The sequence below is a fragment of the Solanum stenotomum genome, chromosome 10 (assembly GCF_019186545.1).
Source record: "Solanum stenotomum isolate F172 chromosome 10, ASM1918654v1, whole genome shotgun sequence".
Classification (NCBI taxonomy): Eukaryota; Viridiplantae; Streptophyta; class Magnoliopsida; order Solanales; family Solanaceae; genus Solanum; species Solanum stenotomum.
The window spans coordinates 44,333,146-44,353,468 of record NC_064291.1 but is presented as its reverse complement, the minus strand read 5'-3'; the positions used below and the strand labels follow the sequence as shown (position 1 = coordinate 44,353,468).

Sequence of the window (20,323 nt, the reverse complement as noted above, 5' to 3'; positions counted from 1 at the left end):
AGGACATCAGGTATGCACTTCATTCCATTATGTTTCCATTTATGCATTACACGTGTAAACTTGATCATGTCATTAATCTAAAGCACAAGGAACCTGGTTCACCTTTATTCTTTCATAAATCTCCATATCAATAATTTTATGCGGAAAACCACATTAAATAGAAATTCATCTTTCTTTTTCCCATACGTTACCCTCAAAAACCCAACTGTCAATCATCCGTCCCATCTATGTCAGACCACCATAATTACCTTCTCTTTTCGAGAAAATCTCTCATTCACCCCTTCTGCAAAAACACCATTCCCACATACCAACAACAAACACGAATCTCTATGAGATCTTAAACTTTCCAATGGCTAACCCTTTCGTAGAGTATTTTGATGATAAAAGCTCTTTCGCCTTAATGACGCTCCGTCGGCACCATCATTTCTTGAAATAGTGTCTAGGGGGAAGAAAACCATTTCACTGACACATCCTTAGCCTCCTTACCAAAAGATCCATCACCCACTCAACAACTATCCCCATTACCAAATTTTGCATCCGACGATCCCTTCACACCATATCCATCACCGCCTTCTTCAGAAACTTGAAACCCTAGCCACACTATCTTCCCATCATCGCCTCCAATCGAAACTTACATTCCCACCACCACCACCACTATTAGTTCTCCATCACCCACCCTCTTTCAAGAGCTTGATATTGATGATGTTCCCCTTAGTGTTCTACACCCCCAAAAATGTCGGCGTTCCCGCAAACACATCGTAGTAAAGCAGACCTCTCTTTGTATGCCCTTAACACGAAGTACAACTCAGGCCAAATTGAAATGGGTCATGGCATCCAACACTAAACTTCGTCGTGTTGGTAAGTCCCATGTTCAACCTCCCTCTTCTCCAGTCATGCTTGACTCTGAGACGGTGGAAGTTTCAGCATCTGTTTCATCTGTCTCTCCCCCCCCTCCATTGCAAAAAAATGAGTAAAAATATGCTAAAATATCTGGAAATTAGAAAGGAGAAGTATTTTTGTACCAAGCTTGTGCTTAGAGGTAGGACTTTTCACACTGAAATCCTATCAATAGATGCAGTAAAGAAGGTTTTTGGGTTATTGAACTTTCAGGGATGGGGGGATCTGTTTCTTGATTCTAAATTGTTGGTATTTGAAAAGGAAGTGGTTGAATTTTATACGAATCTCACTGTTTTGGAAGGGAATGTTGTAACCTCTACTATTAATGGGGTGGAATTAGTTTTCGACCATATTTGGCTTGGGGAAATACTTAAGATCCCTACTAATGGTCTTGCTGAGTATGTTTTGATGGATGGTGAGAACTATCTTCTTACCTCTAAGTTCTCCCGGGGTAGGGTCTCCACTAGGGCTAGGAAGGTGTTAAAGGGTTAAATGGCTCATTTTCATAAACTGCAGTTTGAGACTGTTCATAAGGGCATTTTACCTAGGGGACATAAAAGACATGAGGCTTGTTTTCGCGATATGGGCATTGTACATGCTTTGGAGAACATGGATCCCATAGATTGGCCATCCGTAATGATTAAACACATGGCTAGAATCGTTGATCCTCAGCCTGGTTCACATCAACTTGCATATGGGAACCTTCTTTCTATAGTGTTCAAGAAATTTGTTGTGTCATGGGTGAGGTTAGAGGTTTGACTCATGCAGACATGCTGACTAGGTCCTCCCTTGCTGAGTGCTGCTTACTTGCTGAACCGAATCAGGTTCCTACTGTTTCTCTTCGTGCATTTGGACCCGTTGCTAGCTTGCTTCGTGATCTCAAAACTGTCAGGGACCAGGTTGTTGTTCTTCAGGCTAAAAATGTCTCCTTGTGTATTGACTTGACTATGTCTCAGGGGGAACTAGCCAAGTTACAAGAGCAGTTAGTAAAACAAAAGATTGATAACAACGCTCGCATGAATCGGGTTCTTCAGCTCCTTGTTTCATCATCGTCTTCTCCTAAGCCTAGTCATTAATGCTCTTGCACACTGATCTTTCGTTTCAGTTACTTGTGCTTTTTGTTTAAGACATTGACATATTTTACTGTGTGTTTGCATATTTTGGATTTTTTGATGGTGCTCTTCTGAGCTTAAAATGTAAAGTGCATGTTGTTTTTCTTGCTTACTTTGGTCATGTTTGTGTTACCTATGTTAAAGATGACTAATTTCCTTAGATTGGTATTGCTTTTGCTGTGTTGTTCTGAACTTTTGTCCCTTCCTGGACTCTGAGTTTTGGTTAGAGTATGTTACTGTGTATTGACCACTTTTCATTTTGATATGCCAAAAGGGGGAAGATATTATTTGTCTTGCATATATAGTGTTGATTTTTAACAAGAGGTGGAGTAGATTTGTCATCATCAAAAAGGGGGAAAATGATAAATCTAATACAGTTTTGATGATCGACATAGTTAACCAGGTTCAACCTGCATATATAAAACTGAAATAAAAAAGGAAGAGTTCTCAGTTCTCGCGCTAAAAAGAAAATTGGGTAAAAAAGGGAAAACCATCAGCGAAAGAAGTCCTGCATAAATAAAGAGACGTGATAAGTTGAGTTGTAAAAGGAAAATGTATTGCAATTAAAAGAAATAATTAAAATTGTTTCCTAGCACAGTGAGGACTACTCTACTTATACATGTCAGATTCAAACACAGTTCAGAATCTATAAAAGGACAACAGCAAAGACAGAAGAAGTCGTCTTTGCATAATCCAGATTAAAAAAAGTGAGAAAGAAAGAGAGAAAATTCATAGCGAAGACCAAAGTGCTCGAGAGGTAGAAGCGAGAGAATTCTAGAGTTAGAATTACTTTCAAATAGTTGAGTAGCATTGATCTGTTCTTGGATCAGTGTTTGTGAGAGTCTTGTGAGTGTGTGAGAATTGTAAACGAGAAGTGGGTTTTGACTTCTTGTTAAGGGTTAGAGTTAGTTGAGAGATTGAGAGTTTTTGTAACCAAGAAGCGAGTTTGACTTCTTGGAGAGTTGAGGGTGGTTTCGATTATAGTTAATCGAAAGGGTAAACGTTTAGAGTTAGGTTCATCGATTTACTGAATTGTAATTGTTGAATTAATATAAAACTCTATGTGGTTTTTCCCTTCCTTGAGTTAGGAAGGTTTCCACGATATCTTGGTGTTACTGTTACTAAGTATATTGTGTGTGTTATTCAAGAAACTGGTTCTTGAATACTGGGTAATGTTTCTTTAATTGGTATCATGTAACAATTGAGGATGAGTTATTGCAACGAATTAAGAATGCCAAGACACCCAAAGAAGCTTGGGACACCTTGGCAATGATTTTTACAAAAAAGAATGATGCGAGATTACAAAGGCTTGAAAATGAGTTTTTGTCGATCTCTCAACGAAATATGACGATCAGTCAATACTTCTCAAAGGTAAAATCTTTATATGATGAAATATCAAAATTTGATCCAAAGAATGCTATCACGGATACAAAAATGGGGAGAATCATTATTCATGGTCTAAGGTTGGAGTACAAAGGCATAATTACAGCCACACGGGGGTGGGCCACAGAGCCAACTTTATCTGAGTTGGAAAATCTATTGGCAAATAAAGAAGATTCTGAGAAGCCATTATCAAGTCTCACTATAAAAGACGAAGATAAAGCATTTTTCACCAAAAGAAAAGACTATCAAAAAAGAGAAACAGAGAGAAGCTCACGGCCAGGGAGAGACCAAAAGAATCAGCATCAAAGAACTCAACGACAAAACAAGCAGGCGAAAGGCTTTAACAACCGACAAATGGAGAAGTGCTATAATTGTGGAAAGAAAGGACACTATGCTAGAGATTGCTGGTACAAAAAAGCTAAAGGTAATGTAGCTACTTCTTCCCAAAACCAGAAAGATGAAGAAGAAGTTTGGATTTCGAGACCTCTTATGCAGTTGAAGAAACTAATCAACAAGAGGAGCTCGTCACCTGTGACTCTAACAAAGAAGAGGAGATTTCAGTTGCAACTATAAGTGAGAAATTGGTTGATTATGAACATGATTGGATCATTGATTCAGGATGTTCCAATCATATGACTGGTGATGAGAAAAAGCTCATTAATCGACCAATAACTCATATTGGCAAGACGGTGTTTGTGCCTCAATCAAGTCAAGACAAGTGGAACTTCAAAATGTCTATCATGTTCCAAGTATGAAGAAAAACTTATTATTTGTATCACAACTAACAGATTCTGGTAACTATGTCTTGTTTGGGCCAAATGACGTAAAAGTATATCGAAACTTAAAAGTTACAAGCACACCAATAATGGAAGGGAGAAGGTTAGAATCAATATACGTCATGCCAATCGAGAAAACTTATGTGGTACTTGATGAAGCACCAATATGGTGGTACAATGAAGTCTCCTTGCTAGATTCAAGGAAATTGGAGCAAGAGCTACAATATAAACTTGAAGAAGAATGACAAAGAAAGAAGGCTGAATAGGAACAAGAGGTATGTGAAAAATATAACTCACAAAAAGAGGAAATATTTTTAAAAGGAGTAAATAAGAATTCATGGAAAACAAGAGTACATGAAACTCCATAACTGTTGCAAGAAAAAGTTTAAGAAGCTCTGCAACCTCAACTAAGAAGGAAGACACGATTGAAATGCTCAAATGCAAAGTATATACATGCAACATTAGCAGAGATGGTTAACAATATAAAGATACTACTACCTTTGAAGAAGCTTCAAAGAATAGGGATTGGAATAATCCGATGAAGGAGGAGATCCTCAAAGGGCATGGATGTAAGATGCTTGCAGAGCTAGAATCGCTCACAACGGACGCAAAGGAAAAATTAAGTTGGTGTTGAGGGGGAGTGTTAAGAATTAATCATCAACTTAATTATTGACTTAAGAAAAAACTAGAATATTCCGGAGTTGTAGAGAATTGAAGGAATATCTCTAGAATGATTATTCTAGAGAGAATGGTCTAGAAATGTTCTAGAAAGAATAGTTCTAGAAAAAAAATAGCTAGGAATATTCTATAATATAGTAGTATGTATCTATCTAGATTCTTCCATCACCTCCTATAAATAGAGGTGGTTTATTTGATATGTAACCAAGCAACTAAGTAAGCAACAAACCAAGCAAGTGAAAAGACGAGAGCAAACAAGTGTGTGCTCAAGTAAAGAGTGTTGCTGAAGCAAGCAACAAGTGTGATCAAGATTATAAGACTGAAGTGGGTCCTTATTTTGATATAATAAAATTCACGTTGTGAGAAGTCGATAGTGCTCGTCATCTCCAAACCAATATATTTAAAAACATAATTTTTTAATTTTTTAAAATTTTGAAAAGTAATTTTTAAAAAAATTTTATGTCGATCAATTCATATCACATAAAATGAAATGCAAAAAATAAATAGAAGATCAATTTGGTTAGTAACAGAAGATAATGCTCAAGATTAAAGAATAGAAGCCTAGCAACTCAATTCACAAAATTAAAAAAAAAAAAAAAAAAAAAAAAAAAAAGGTTGCAAAGCGCAGATGACCATGTGCCTTGTAAGGCTCATGGCGTCTGAGTCTTACAAGGCTAAAAGTTGATGCACCTTACAAGACGCATGGGTATCCGCGCCTTGCGGCGGAAACCCTGTTTTAGACGGTGTTTAAATTTGTTGCCCTTTTGGTTTGATAAATAATTTTGTTACCCTTTTGGAATTTTCAAAAAATGTTGCTGCCCTTTTGGCTCTGAACTCGACAATCCATACCCATTTTTGTTTGAAGTTACGTTTCGTAGTTCAATTATTAGACATATGAATTTGAAGTTTAAGTCTATCAGACCAAAAAGCTGTCAAATTGTCTGAAGTTTAACTTTAATAAGCATAACTTTAGATTCATATATTTAAAATTTATATTAAATCTAATTTGATTTTCTTTAACTTTGTACGTATAGGTCTAAAGTTAATTTTGAAATAACTAGACTAACAAAAATTTCTAAATTTTCGGTATGTCTTAAAAAGGGATCTTGAATTCGACTATTGCACTTGACATTTTCCATATGGTCGAGTGTCTAATTGGTCAGGTTAAATATAAAGTCATTATAAAAAAAAAATTGAATTTTTAAATACAATTAATCCCAAATCTAATGTGAGATCCCATATTTTTTCTCATTCTTGCATAATATATATGACTTGGTATAGTACATTAGAGAATAAGATTGCAATGGGTGGCAATATCAAACAATTAAACTAAAGTTTTAGGTCAAAGGAATCCCTCAAACAGAGGTTCTGGATTAAAGAAATGGCTTGTGTAGTACATCACTCGTTTGAAAGGTTTAAATTAATCCGTATCTTCGAGATAATATTATAACTGTCTAATGTGCTAAAATAATGTGTTATGAGGTATTATAATAGCACAATGGTTGTATGTTAAGTTTTGAAGTCGAGAAAAGTAGCGAAACAAAGATTGACAAAAGTTATTGTAAGTTTCTCTAAATAAATTTTCTAAACTTTGGACCAAATGCCTCTTGATGTTTCCTCTCAATTTACAAGAAGTTGAAGGGCCCACTACATAACATATTGAAGGTCTAAGAGTCTAGTTTGTAATGCACAAAACCTCACATCAAAGTGACATTGGAATAAAAGGTTATGAGTGTTTTACAACGGACTGTCTCATGAGCAAAATTCGGGTTGCGAATCGGGTCGAGTTAAAAAAATTGTAAGTCTGATATTCGATGTTTTAACCCATAAATTTTTATTTTTTTTTATTCATAATCAGAAAGAAAGCTTAAGAGAGGGTTTCACTGGAGTTCTTGAGTGATGAAGGTGCGTTTTTAGCGATTTCTACCATTAAAGTTTGCCCTCGTGCTTAGAAACGTGATCTCTACACGCTGCAATTAGTTTTCCCTTCCATTGGCTGTGTTTGGAGCTAGTTTTGGAAATTAGAACTTGATAGTTATTGATGGTTCTTCAAGATTTACACTTGATTTGCTAAGGTAATCATCTTGAGACTCTTTTATGATTGTTTTTACGAAGTTCTATGAACGTTTCGTCAAGTTAGGACCCTATGAAAATCTGTCGATTTAAGCTCAATTATAAATTATTTATAGGTGCGTATATATAATATTTGTGAAGCTTATGACGTAAGTAACAACTTTTGTGAAGAAATTACGGACATTCGGGCGTTCATTGGAAATGTATAAGGCTAAGCTTCATCCTTCCTTTTAGCATGACTCCTGGGAAATTCCTAAAACGCCAAATGTGATATTTTACTATTCTATTGCCAGAAATATCTTCTGTGAAGTGCATTGGAATCGTAGTTGTATTATTTTCATGATGCTATTATGTTGATCATATTCCACTTGTTCGGGTAATTAAATAGGATATTCGACATCTACATGTCATTTTATCGGCTTCCTTGACTATATATATGTTCATATGTATGAATTCATATTCTTCTTTGGGTGGTGTAACTTAAAAAGATTATGGAAGACATCATCTTTCCCCGCTAAAGTGTATTTTGAAAAATCTTTAAAGTAACACATGGTTTTCAAAACTCTCAAATATAACTTAAAATTTTAAACTATTAAAACACTTGTTTTTTGAAATACATTCTTTTATAAATTCTCTAGGAACCAAATATGGGAACCAAGTATAGGAACTAAGTGAAAAACCTTATGTTTTTTATGAGCATCTTCAAGGCAAAGTAATCTTTCTAAAAATCGAGTCAAGTTTTCAAGCTTATTCGGAAAACATATGAGGTCCCATGATACAAAAGTGATTGCAGGATTATGAGAACAAGAGTATCAGCGGGCCAAGATTGACAATATGATTATAGTAACATATATGCATTACAAATCCATGACATGACATGTTATGCATTCTACTCCGGAGCTATAATTGGGAGATATGAGACTTATTGCCTATATTTATACATATGAGACACAGATGACCACAAGTTGGCGAATATGATGTCGGTTAGCTATCAGAAGACACCACCATTGCTAGCACTTGGTTGAGTATGTTATGCATTTTCATATATATATATATATATATATATTTATATTCACGACAATATAATTCCACGAGTATCCACACATATTTGATTAGTAGGAGGTCAAATGTCGATCATGGAGATTATTTGAGTTTCATTTTTAGGTGGTATCTCTATTACCTTTTTTACAGCAGCTATTTTTAATTCTACTTTTTGTCTTATATACCGGTAAATTTTTATTCATACTGACGTTCCATTGCTTGGGATGCTGCTTTTTTTTGTTTCGTGTGAGCAGGTCCAGACAGGGGTTCTAATCGACTCACCCGCTAGGATTCTGGTTCAACTGTGAGTTAGTAATTTCATTTTACCCTGGGGCTATTAGAGGGTGTTTACTTTTATTGTATAGTTTGGGTATATATAGTCGGGGCCTTGTCCTGACAGTGCTTATGTCACTTGTAGAGGTTATTGTGGACACAATATTCTAGGTTTCTTTTTGTAGGTTTCAATCTTTAGTCCATAGCCTTGACATGTGTAGTTGTGGCCTTGTCGGCTAGCTAGTACTTCTTTATTTTTGGTTTGTCTATCACTGCTTATATGACTTATTGTTATTCAGGTCATGACTTTAACGGTCCAGACTTCGTATTTCAGATGTTGTGTTGCCCGATCTTTTGGACCCACGCAATTTAGTTAGCTAATATGTTTCAGTGGCTAACTCCATCGAATACGATATAGAGTGTCAGTCGTGCCTCCCTATTTTTGAGTGTGACATCTAACATCTTTTTAAAAAAAAAAAAAAAATTAAAAATCTGCAAGCTCAACTGCAGGATAAATCCAATGGATTGCTGCACAAAAAACCGGAAGTTGCCTTAAAAAAAACTGCAATCCAAATAAAAAAATTCAACTTCCAATTTTGCGTAAACAATGCCACAGTTGCGATAGAAAAATAATAATTCATTATTCAACATGTTGTTAGTAACTCATTTATATATGAGTAACATCTTTAAATTATAATTGGTGTCAACAGAGTCAAAAATAGACCAATTCAAAAGGTTAACTTGCGTCTTTGAAAAGCTCCAACTATTTTTGTCCGCTGACCAATTCTCGAATCTTTAGTTAACTACTTTGGTTCCTAATTATTGACATTTGGTGGAGTGAAGTAGCTACATTCCACTTTACTTATTCAGACAAAGAATCCACCAAGTAGCATCCTAGTGAAATCCAAATATTAGGAAAAAATTATTCATATTTTTTTGGAATAATTTTAAATTTTTAAATCAAACTTAAAGTAGCATTTCAAATTTGGAAAACAACTTATTATAACATGTCACTTTTAAAGTTGTATTTATGTATATACAAAAATGAACATTATTCATAGTATATTATGCATTAGCTCTTTCATCCAGTGTTAATTCTACTTAGTAAAACCATTTCATGTATTATGCAAGGCAGATAGAGAATTAATATTTTATGGGTTGTAATGAGAATTAACATTATTATAATTCTTATTAAAGAATGAATTATTTACACGCACGCGTTTAATTTGTGACTATATAGTCTTTGCATGCTTAGTTTATTTGGATTTGTCTTCTCATTAATCTCACCAACCCATCATTCATAATATTGGCTTGTAAGTTGAGCAGTCACTTTCTAAGAATAGCCTGGTCAAAACCTCACAGGGGAAAAGTACATTTGCAATTATATAAGCAAGTGAGAAACTAACAGGAAAAAGAGAGGAAAGAAGAAGGGTGGTTGGTGCACAAAACCTTCATCTTTTAAGACCTATATATAAGTACCCCAAACATATTAACAAAATGTACTCAGCAGTTGCTTCTCCAGGACTAAAAGCAAACAAAAAAAACACTTACTATAAAGAATGGGTAGCCTCTCACTTGAAATGGTACGTACTCGATCTTCATGTTTGTTACATCCACAAACATCTCCACTTCTTAAACTACACACAGTTTGTTCATTCCAAAAGCTTTTTTGCAAAATTTTGTTGTCCCCCCCTAATATATGGATTTTGTACGACCTCCTTGTTAGACAAATTAAAATATGTTTTATTATATCTTAAATTGGATTATCATGATTCTTGACAGGATTTTGAGCCATTACCCATGACACCGAGAAGTTTAGCCATGACACCCAGAAGTTTAGCTCGGCGAAGATTGTTCCCGAATGTGGAGAACAAGAAACAAAAGGTGGCACCACCAGGGGCAGGGCCAAGGAAGAACTTGGAACTTGAGGTGATGGAGCCTGGATTGAAGAATGATGGTCCCTCTCTGGACACTATCTTGGTCAATTATTTGGACACACTTACCCAACGAGTTAATTTTCATTTAGGTTATCCAGTCAACATATGTTATGATCACTATGCAACTTTAGCACCACTTTTGCAGTTTCACCTAAACAATTGTGGTGATCCTTTCCTTCAAAACACTGTCGATTTCCATTCTAAAGACTTCGAAGTGGCTGTTTTGAATTGGTTTGCACAACTGTGGGAAATTGAAAAGGACCAATATTGGGGATATGTTACCAATGGTGGTACCGAAGGCAATCTCCATGGTATTTTGTTAGGGTAAGTTCATATATTGAATTGACCTGAGTTTATATAATATAATAACTTCTATATATTGTTTCAGTGCTCTTAAATTTTCTTAATATCATTGTGCAGGAGAGAGTTACTTCCTGAAGGAATATTATATGCATCAAAAGATTCTCACTATTCAGTTTTCAAAGCTGCAAGAATGTATAGAATGGATTCTGAAACAATCACCACATCAGTAAATGGAGAGATGGATTATTCAGATTTAAGAGCAAAACTACTTCAAAATAAGGATAAACCAGCAATTATAAATGTCACAATTGGTATATTCCTACTCCAACTTCTATCCTTTTTCTTTATTTCTTTTATGAACTTAGTCATCTTACGACTTTTCCCTTGATGGTTCTTTTAACTATAGGAACTACCTTCAAAGGAGCTATTGATGATGTTGATGTTATTCTTGAAATACTCAAAGATTGTGGCTTTTCACAAGATAGGTTTTACATCCACTGTGATGCAGCACTATGTGGTCTTATGACCCCTTTTATAAACAATGTGAGTTTCAATTGCTTCTTACTTCTAACAAACTCTTAATTAATTCTCAAAGCGACATTCTAATTATTCTTTGTTCAATTTCAACAGATGATTAGTTTCAAGAAGCCAATTGGAAGTGTCACAATTTCTGGTCACAAGTTCCTAGGATGCCCAATGCCTTGTGGTGTCCAAATAACAAGAAAAAGCTACATCAATAATCTCTCAACAAATGTCGAGTACATTGCTTCTGTGGATGCCACTATTTCTGGTAGTCGTAACGGCTTAACTCCAATTTTCCTATGGTATAGCTTGAGCGCAAAAGGTCAAATTGGCCTGCAAAAGGATGTTAAAAAATGCCTTGACAATGCCAAATATTTGAAAGATCGTCTTCAACAAGCAGGGATAAGTGTCATGCTAAATGACCTTAGCATCATAGTTGTACTTGAAAGGCCTCGTGACCATGAATTTGTCCGTCGTTGGCAACTTTCATGCGTCAAAGATATGGCACATGTAATTGTTATGCCAGGCATCACCCGAGAAATGCTTGACAATTTCATCAGTGAACTAGTTCAACAAAGAAAACAATGGTACCGAGATGGAAAAGCAGAGGTTCCTTGTGTTGCAGAGGATATTGGTGCTCAAAATTGTGCATGCTCTTATCATAAGATTGACTATATTAGTCCTTAGAAGGCAAAGAAAACGAGAGATGGCATTTGTTGCTGTTAACATGTCTTCCATAGAGATGACATTTTGTAACTCTTATTCATTCTTTTGTTCCAACATTGAAATTAAATTGTATACATGAAACATTTTTTTAATGGAAAAGTCTTAACACTCTTTTATGATCTTTGTGTAACATCAACTTACTGTTAATTTGTGATTGAAATAAGATTATGAATGAAGAAGTAGATGCATACATATAAATACTGTCAAATTATTTGGAGGAAAATAAACGGTTTTAGATTATAAACGACTCACTTCTAGAGTGAAAAGATTTGCAAAGAGATAACACTTCACATTCACATTACATTTACATCAGAGGCAAAATTTTACAAATATGGTAGACAACACTGAACAAACAATTTGAATAGCATTCCTTGATATTCTAATTGTCAGTCAATTAGTTGTGTATTGTTTTTTCTTCTTTCTTGATGTAGTCATGTGATAGGTGCATACTTGATTGTAACAGATTACTGTGATAGAATAGCTATCAACTGTTCTTTAGATAGTTGTAGTTTTTTTTTTTTTTTTATATATTTTAAGAAATAGGTTGTCTACACCTATTTGGTTTTATAAATATCACTTTGGTATCAGAATAATGTTTGTTTCCCAAATAATAGAATAAGACATTCTAATAGCAATCGATTCATGTTGGTATTGAAGAAAAATTGAGATGATTTTGAAAAGTCAAGCAATCAAAAAATTGAATGGGTCATATAGGTACGAATGCAATAAAAAAAATGGAATAGAAAAAGACACTTCACAAGTCATAAGGTAGTATAATACAATATATGAGGGGTATAACTATAATTACACATTTTGGATGAGGCCAGCATCAACCAGGGGCTTTTGCTGCAGAAAAACTTTCAGTATTTCCAGCCTCTTCTTTGGCTAAAAACAATTTGAGATGTTTTAGTGCTAAATTAAGCATTTTGAGAATCTCAGCTTTTTGGGTAAGTATTTTAATTTGTCAGATTTTTTTGCTCTCACTTTTTCTAATGTTGATTCTGTGGTTTGCCTCAGTTTGATTCTACTTGGAGTTTTCATGCCTCATTTTGAGACTTTAATCGCTATCCAATGATTTCAGGTAAAAATGTTATTATTTTTTATAGTTGCATGTATTTTGTTACAAATTTGCTTATTGCTCTCTTCCACTTTGAAGATTCAAGTATATGTATGGACATTTTCTGGTGAAGCTCTTGCAATAGTAGCTCTAACAAAATTTCATTATGGAAAATGTAAGTCATAAGTATAGGTGGTAAGTGGGCGAGTTGAACTGAATTTGGGCGCATCAAAATGAGTTGAGTTAATAAATGAGTCGATTCACCCTAAAAAAGTTATTTGGACTGAAATGGGTTGAAATGTAGGTCATATCCCAACTCGAATACATTGATACAAAATGAACAACAAATTGAGCTGGCTGCATTCATTTAGCTATGGTTGTGGGACTAAACAATGGCATAAAAGCCAATGTTAATGTTCCTTTCTATAAGATAGACAACAATTGATTACGTAAAAGAATTGTCTTGAACAAATTGCGATAGAATTGTCTTGAACAAATTGCTGGATGATGAACCCCACACTCAAGCTCTTAAATCCTATATATCACTCTTTTGGCAATTTAGGCATGATTCCCCTGCGCATATAATCCTTCCCCTTGTAATATTGCAGGTTTATTCAGCACAATTAGTGATAATGATCTAAATGCTACTATTTCTACTTTCCAGCAGGTTTCAGCTCTGCCCTATGCGTGAGACCTGTTGTCTCCTTTTCAAACATCATAAGAGGAGTACACAACCATGGAAGAGTTACATGTTTGGCAACGTCCATGTCATCGACTGTGGCAAAAGTATGTTAATATTTCACTGTTTTCATATGCCATGATCTCTTTTACCCACTTGTTTGTGTTGAACATCTACTGTTCTAGTTTCTTTAGTTTTAACAATTAACATCGAAACAGTTTTAAGATATTGCCTTGGGTTGTTCACAGCACTTCTTAATTTTGATTTTGCTCAGGATGCTGAATACGAACTGGAAAGCCGAAAATACGAACTGCTTAATATCATCCAAGATACGCAACGAGGCCTAGTGACAACTGCTGATCAACGATCCACCATTGAGGAGGCTATGGTCTGCTGCTCGTGCCTAAAATGAAGTTCCACTTTATCCTAGTGTATTGACTAATTGAGATATAATCAGGTTGTGGTTGAAGGTTTTGATGCTGGCAAGGAAATTGACTTGAGTAAGTTGGACGGAACATGGCGATTGCAGTATACATCTGCACCAGATGTGCTCATTCTTTTTGAATCTGCTGCTAGGCTTCCATTCTTTCAGGTTCAATTTGGTGCATGCTAGATAAATAGTCAACTTCTAAATCAGTTGTAGTTTAACTAACAAATATAATGTGTAAAATGACCTCATATTGTCGTAGTTCAAAGAAGCTTCCTAACCAGTAGTCTAGTATAACTTTTCAATGCACAGATCTTATGTGCTTTGGAAAAGAAAAAACAGCTTTATTTCCTCAAAGCCCTCTTGACTATCTCCATTCATCTGTCTCTACTATCTGTTGTATTTTATTTTTAATCACAAATCCATTCCACTACCATCTAATATAATTACAGATGAACCAACAAAGAGATAAAAATGCTCTATTTTCTTTTCAATGACGAGTCAAGATTTTCTCAACCTACTGTTCATGCGAGATTTATCAACTCCTATTATTTCATTTGCTAGTTACATGCATACTCAGCTGAACTGATCTTTTTGAGGTATGTAATAGGTCGGTCAAATTTTCCAGAAATTTGAGTGCCAGAATGAATCCCATGGAGGATTGGTACGCAATGTCATCAAATGGAGTGTTCCACGATTATTAGAGGTGCAACAATGACTTTCCTCCCATTACTTGCTTGCTGGTGTAAACTTTTTTTAATTGCTTTCTCTTAAGCTATTTTTACTTTAGGATTATAAACAGATGTAATCCTACTTTTTATGGGATCTAGGCATAATTGATTGACATATATTGTTTACAAATATAGACACTTGACACACCTTAGATGAAATCTTGTAGAACTGATGTAACTCAATATTTTCTCAGCCCCTGCCTAATTTGTCCTGCTCTTCATTACTCCCACCCCCCCCCCCCCTTTTCATGATCGTCTATCAGGATGTACATTATGGAGGTTTAAGAAGGTGATCCTATAGTAAATGTTCAGGTCCTTCAGGATAGTTAGACCTGGACAAAAGCCTTATGCTCAAGTTCGGAGTTATGCACTGTGCTTCTCCTTGTAGCATTTTTCTTTTTGATGACCGTGGTGTCCGGGCCAGGTTTCGCGCACCTCGACTAATTCCACGGTGTACCTATAACCTCCCACTAGCAATAGGTACCAGGTAACACTTTTTTTATGACTGTGGTATTTGGACCAGCTTTCGCACTCCTTGACTAATTCCACGGAGTGTAGAGAATAGCAGAAGAAAAGTATAATGCGAGAACCTTCTGCTAGCCCAAGATCGTTAACTAAGATCGGAAGATTCAACTAAAGAAGAAGAGGAAGCTAGAAAGTTAAAAAAAGAATTTGGAAAGAAGAACTTTGTAATGAAAGAAGACTCTTTAAGTGCTTTGATTTTTCCTTGAATACAAATGTACAAGGGCATCTCTTATTTATACTTGTCTAGGGATGGTTCTAGAAACTCTTCTAGATACATCTATGAGAAAGTTCTAGTGAACTTATCTTCTAGCAACTACTCTAAAATATCTAGATATTTCCTTAAGATAACTACTCTAGAATATCTAGATATTTCTTCAAGATAATTTCTAAGTTTCTATACTAGGACATTCTAGAGAAATCTATGTTATTCAAAAAATCATCTTTAACTTTTTTCACACGGAGTACCTATCACCTCCCGCCAGCAACAAGTATGGATGTACCAGGTAACTCTTTCCAACAAGGTTAGGACAGAGGAAAAGAATCACCTAGTGTTTTTTGTCTCCACTGTATCTCCTTGTAGCATTTTTTTGTTGTTGAGGAATTCTCTTAGTAGCATCTGGTGACATCAAGCTACTATGAACCTCAACTCTATGAAGGTAAAACAACTAGAAATTAGAAATGCGTCCTCTCTAAAGCCTGGATGATTGGAAAGATATTTGAAAAATAGTACGACGGGATGACATAAAGTGCCAGAAGGCTCATCTACTTAGCTGCTTCTTTTGGTAAATATCGCCCGGCTCTCATGCACTTCCGGTTTTTCATTGTTGACAACCATTTATGTCAAGGAGGAGAAAGTTAGCTTTTCAGTAATTATAAACAATCTCAAGGAATGTCAGAATATAGCATCTTCCAAATTGTGGAATCTAAGACGTGTGAAACTCTAAAGTTGATATTTGCTGCTTCAATATCTTGAAAATGGCATCTCAACTCTTGGTGGTTCTAAAGTTTAGGGTATTATTAGTGATCACAAACGACATGAATGAGTTGTCCTAGTTATTCCAATTCCAAAAACTTCCATGATGAAATGGATGCTGATTTATGAGTAATTTGAGGCTTTTGAATAAAAATTGAGATGGTAATTAGTTACTTTCCATGGATTCTTGAACAAGAAATACTTCAAGTAGTTACCTCTGCTAAACTGAACTTTGGTTCAGAAGGAATTTACACTAGCTCCTAAACCACTGTTGTAGCTGATACTTAGAAGGTATGTAAGTTTAAACCTTTTGGGGCTACTCTTTTGATGTCCTCATGGCAGCTGTGGTAGTACCAAGATAAACTGGCCCTCAATATCAGATATATTTAGCATGCATAATAGAACATCTCTAATGGGCTGATATGTCCAGAATCAGTCCACACCTTTAGTAAATTGAAAAAAGCAGGGGCCCAACATTCTTAGGACGTCAAGTATCTTCTATCTTTACTCTCGTATATCACCAGTCTGCTCAACTTAGAAGTGACCTCCGCTGATTGTTAAGTGTGGTGTCTCTTCCTCTGCATGTAATCTCAGAAAGGTAGAAAAGAAAACTAGTGTTGGTGGTATTGTGTAAAGTATAACCTTTCACTTTCTATGGAAAGTTAGTGTTGGTGTAAAGCATAACCTTTCACCCCTTCTTATTTCCTTTCAGTTCTGCAACCGTACCTGAATTAAGCTTCAATGTATTGCATTGAAAAACATCAAAGTTATGGTTGATTCCAAAGTTTGTAAAAAATCCTCCAAAAGAATACATGTCAATGCCTCAGCCTATGTTACTCTCCTGGTATTTAGAAGTAGCTTAATGATGCTGAATATCTTACGATGTCTTGTGCCCATTTTGAAATGATGTCATGTATTTTCTCTTCTTCTTGTTTGTCGTTTTATCAGTTTGTTAATAAGTAAAACTGTTTAACTTATGAAATTTCATATATACTAGAAGAATGAGAGATTGAGAGGAAATAATAGAGAGAAATGCAAGGTTAGATTACATACTAAGAAGGAAAAGGAGAAGACATGTTTAATTCAATTGATCTGATAGTGATCTGCTTATATCCTACAGGAGAATGAAGGTGCTACTCTGATAGTTTCTGCCAGATTTTCTTGCGTTTCTGCTCGTAACATCTACCTCACGTTTGAGGAGGTAACTTTTCTGGTCGCTAAACAAGTATATTATTATTCTTGGCATTTTATGGATGTGTCCTCATCCTTCTCCTTAAATTATACTATCTAGTCATTAGTTCCGGTGCTCGAGTAGAAGGCCGTGTCATGTCCTTCTGAAGTAGGGTTTTGGAACTACATACTTTGTAGGCCATGTCTAGATAATAGACATTAACGGATTCATTGCATATCTTGTCGGATTTTTATGTCTTGTTTTGTGCTGGGTCTCTCTAGTAGTTGAATATATTATTTTGGGATGCTTTACTTTTACTTAGTTTCTGATGCTTTCTAATTGGAAAAATAAATTCTTTTTGAAAATTCTATATGGATGATGAATATTGAAGCCTTTCCTGCTTCTGTGCGAGTGTTCTTTGCCTCTTCTGATTTAAATATCAGTAGGTGGCATCTGTAAGAGCTTGGTTACAGACACCTACTAAAAACAAATAATATTGGAAGTCATGTTTGGTTATAGACATCACCTACTGTTTACTTGAATATTGATGTTCTCATGTTGCATAGAGCAGTTACCAAGCATAAAATCACGAAACTGGCCCAAACTACTTATTATGATAATGAACATTCCACTTAAAAACAAATTTTGATGTTCTCATTGTTGGATACCACGTAGTTACTTTGATATCTGTGTATTATTTGCAGATAGGTCTTCAAAATATTAACATCAGTGACGATCTGCAAGCTGTAATAGCTCCAGCAATTCTGCCAAGGTCATTTTTAAGTTTACAGGTACTTGGTTCTGTAGTGTATTCTTTAGTCTTCTGTATAAGTTTACTCAATAGGTGCATAGAATCAACTTGAGCACCTCTCCCAAATGGAGAGTTGGTCCGGGTACAGTTCGAATGATAAAACAACAGAGACCTAGTTCTTGATCTAGTATATTATAACAAGTTCATTCTTCCTAAGTTATATGTACATCATTAAAGACACAACTTGTACATGGAGCAAGCTTTTGTGACAGGAAAAATACATATCTCTAGACTCTACTTTATGAAAATATATGACCTCACGAATTGCTATCAACATTATATGGCTATCCAGAGTTGCTGAATATTGCCAAAATGATTTTTCTTGGTTTGCAGATACTGCAGTTTATTCAGACTTTCAAAGCTCAAATTCCAGTGACCAGTCAAGAGAGGTATAACTTTATGTAGCCATAAGATATCACAATTGATTTTCTTACTAGTAGTCTGTTATATTCATGTGAAGATGGTCCATATGCAGGCAATCTGTTGGGGGCCTCTATTACCTTTCTTATCTGGATAAGAATATGCTTTTAGGCCGCGCTGTTGGAGGTGGTGGAGTATTTATATTCACCAGGGCTCATGCTCTTATCTGCTAACCAGCCAGTTCAAATACAAATAGTTCCATTTGTGAGTGTATGGTCCTATTAAGTTTCACCAATCTACCACGCATTTATGGATTCTCACATTACGTAACTATATAAAAATATTGTTTTATGTACATATATATTTTAGCTTTTACTCAATTTTGCTTCTTTATATTTTGACACTCCTTACTGAAATTCTGGTTTTGCCAAGTCACTAGTCTTGTTGCAGCTTTCACATGTGATGAATAATCTACGTAGCTTTAAACAAAACCAGAGGATATAATAACAGTAGTCAAGAGGTCAATAAATCACTAATTGAAGAATAGATTTTGTAGAGACGTATAGTAGACGGCCGGTCTAACCAAAACTCACCCCAACATAAAATTATTACTTTCTTTGTTTCAATTTATGTTACAAATGTAAGAGTCACAACATTTAATATTAATTATAATTTGGATATTTATTCTTTAAATATTTAAATCTCTCTCTCTATATATAGTTAATGATTCAAAATTTTTAAAGAAAAAATATGATTAGAGGGTGTGTTCAATATGAAGAAAAATGGTTTTCATAAAATAATATTTTATAGGAAATAAATCAGTTTTTCAAATTTATTTTCTTATGTTGGATAGGTAAGCAAAAAAATTTATCTTAAAACAGTTGTATGTATTACAATAGGAGGTAAAGATTGACGACTATTGGGGATGGTGTGAAATAAAGTGTCGGGGGGATAAAAAAAATACAAATCAACGTGAAATGTACAATTTATTTTTGTTATTTTTATTAGAACTAGTTTTGAAAATGTTTTTTGCACGTTTATCCCAAAATATTTCATGTAAATTTTGTATGGCAAATGGCATATTTTATCCCATCCAAATCTATTGGTATTTACTAAAAAAATCCATTATTTTTATTATAAAAAGTACATATATCTTCCTAATAAAAAGAATACATTCTTAATTATAAAATTGACTAAAGGTGCATAAAGCAAAAATAACTAACTCTTGTACAAATACAATATTCAAATGAGGATACTAAAATACCACATGCTAGGCTCATGTATACAAAGCAACAAACTAATGTAAATTTTCAATAATAATACCAACAAAACAATAGAAAGTTTATAATAACAACAAACAAAAAACATAAACATTAAACAAAACAAAAAAAAAAAAAAACAAGAGAAGAGAGCATATATAGAGATTTCTCAAAAAAAATTTCCAACTGTTTTAAGTGTATAATATTGTGTCAAATGTCACTATTTATAGGATATGATTGGGGAACACAAAGAGTTGTCATGAATATGATATTAATCCATTTGAGATCATGTATGAGGATGCGAGGTGGGAGTAAAACCTATAATGAATATAATTAGTGGGAGTTACATATATTTAGATAATAAAGAGTTAGTGGTAATAAAATTTATGTAATGTACTTCACATTAGTACAAAAATTTATTTTTATAAATATATAATAATATAGGTTTGCATGGTTTTTTTCTTTTTGTAAAGGGCAAACATAACCATTCATATTTCTAATTAGAAGATGAACAAAAAAAATTCATGAATTTACTCCAACATGAAATTGAAATCGGATTCAAAGAATACATATTCCAAAGGCTTTATGGTGGGTTGATTCATATACTAT

The 20,323-nt window shown here is 34.6% G+C and overlaps 2 protein-coding genes across 7 annotated transcripts in view; both read left to right on the top strand.

Moving 5' to 3' along the window:
• The window catches only part of LOC125842196 (histidine decarboxylase-like), a 30,856-nt gene extending 19,069 nt beyond the window's left edge, over positions 1 to 11,787 (top strand). For 3 of the 6 annotated variants that reach the window (XM_049521436.1, XM_049521440.1, XM_049521437.1), the window contains 3 exons: positions 10,591 to 10,784; positions 10,880 to 11,016; positions 11,104 to 11,787. In XM_049521436.1, the coding sequence (XP_049377393.1) occupies positions 10,591 to 10,784; positions 10,880 to 11,016; positions 11,104 to 11,682 (910 nt within the window). In that variant the 3' untranslated portion in view covers positions 11,683 to 11,787. Of the gene's footprint in view, positions 1 to 9,752; positions 9,817 to 10,015; positions 10,495 to 10,590; positions 10,785 to 10,879; positions 11,017 to 11,103 lie in introns of those variants that run through there. The other 3 variants (XM_049521434.1, XM_049521439.1, XM_049521438.1) reach the window with 3 other exon arrangements.
• A 795-nt stretch (positions 11,788 to 12,582) lies between these two features.
• On the top strand, positions 12,583 to 18,835 carry LOC125842524 (probable plastid-lipid-associated protein 10, chloroplastic). The gene is made up of 10 exons (XM_049521826.1): positions 12,583 to 12,668; positions 12,739 to 12,802; positions 13,443 to 13,564; positions 13,732 to 13,845; positions 13,915 to 14,049; positions 14,495 to 14,590; positions 17,234 to 17,314; positions 17,989 to 18,075; positions 18,429 to 18,484; positions 18,571 to 18,835. The coding sequence occupies exons 2-10, from the start codon at positions 12,793 to 12,795 to the stop codon at positions 18,686 to 18,688; spliced, it is 819 nt and encodes a 272-aa protein (XP_049377783.1). The 5' UTR covers positions 12,583 to 12,668; positions 12,739 to 12,792; the 3' UTR covers positions 18,689 to 18,835.
• Positions 18,836 to 20,323: the final 1,488 nt, after the last annotated feature.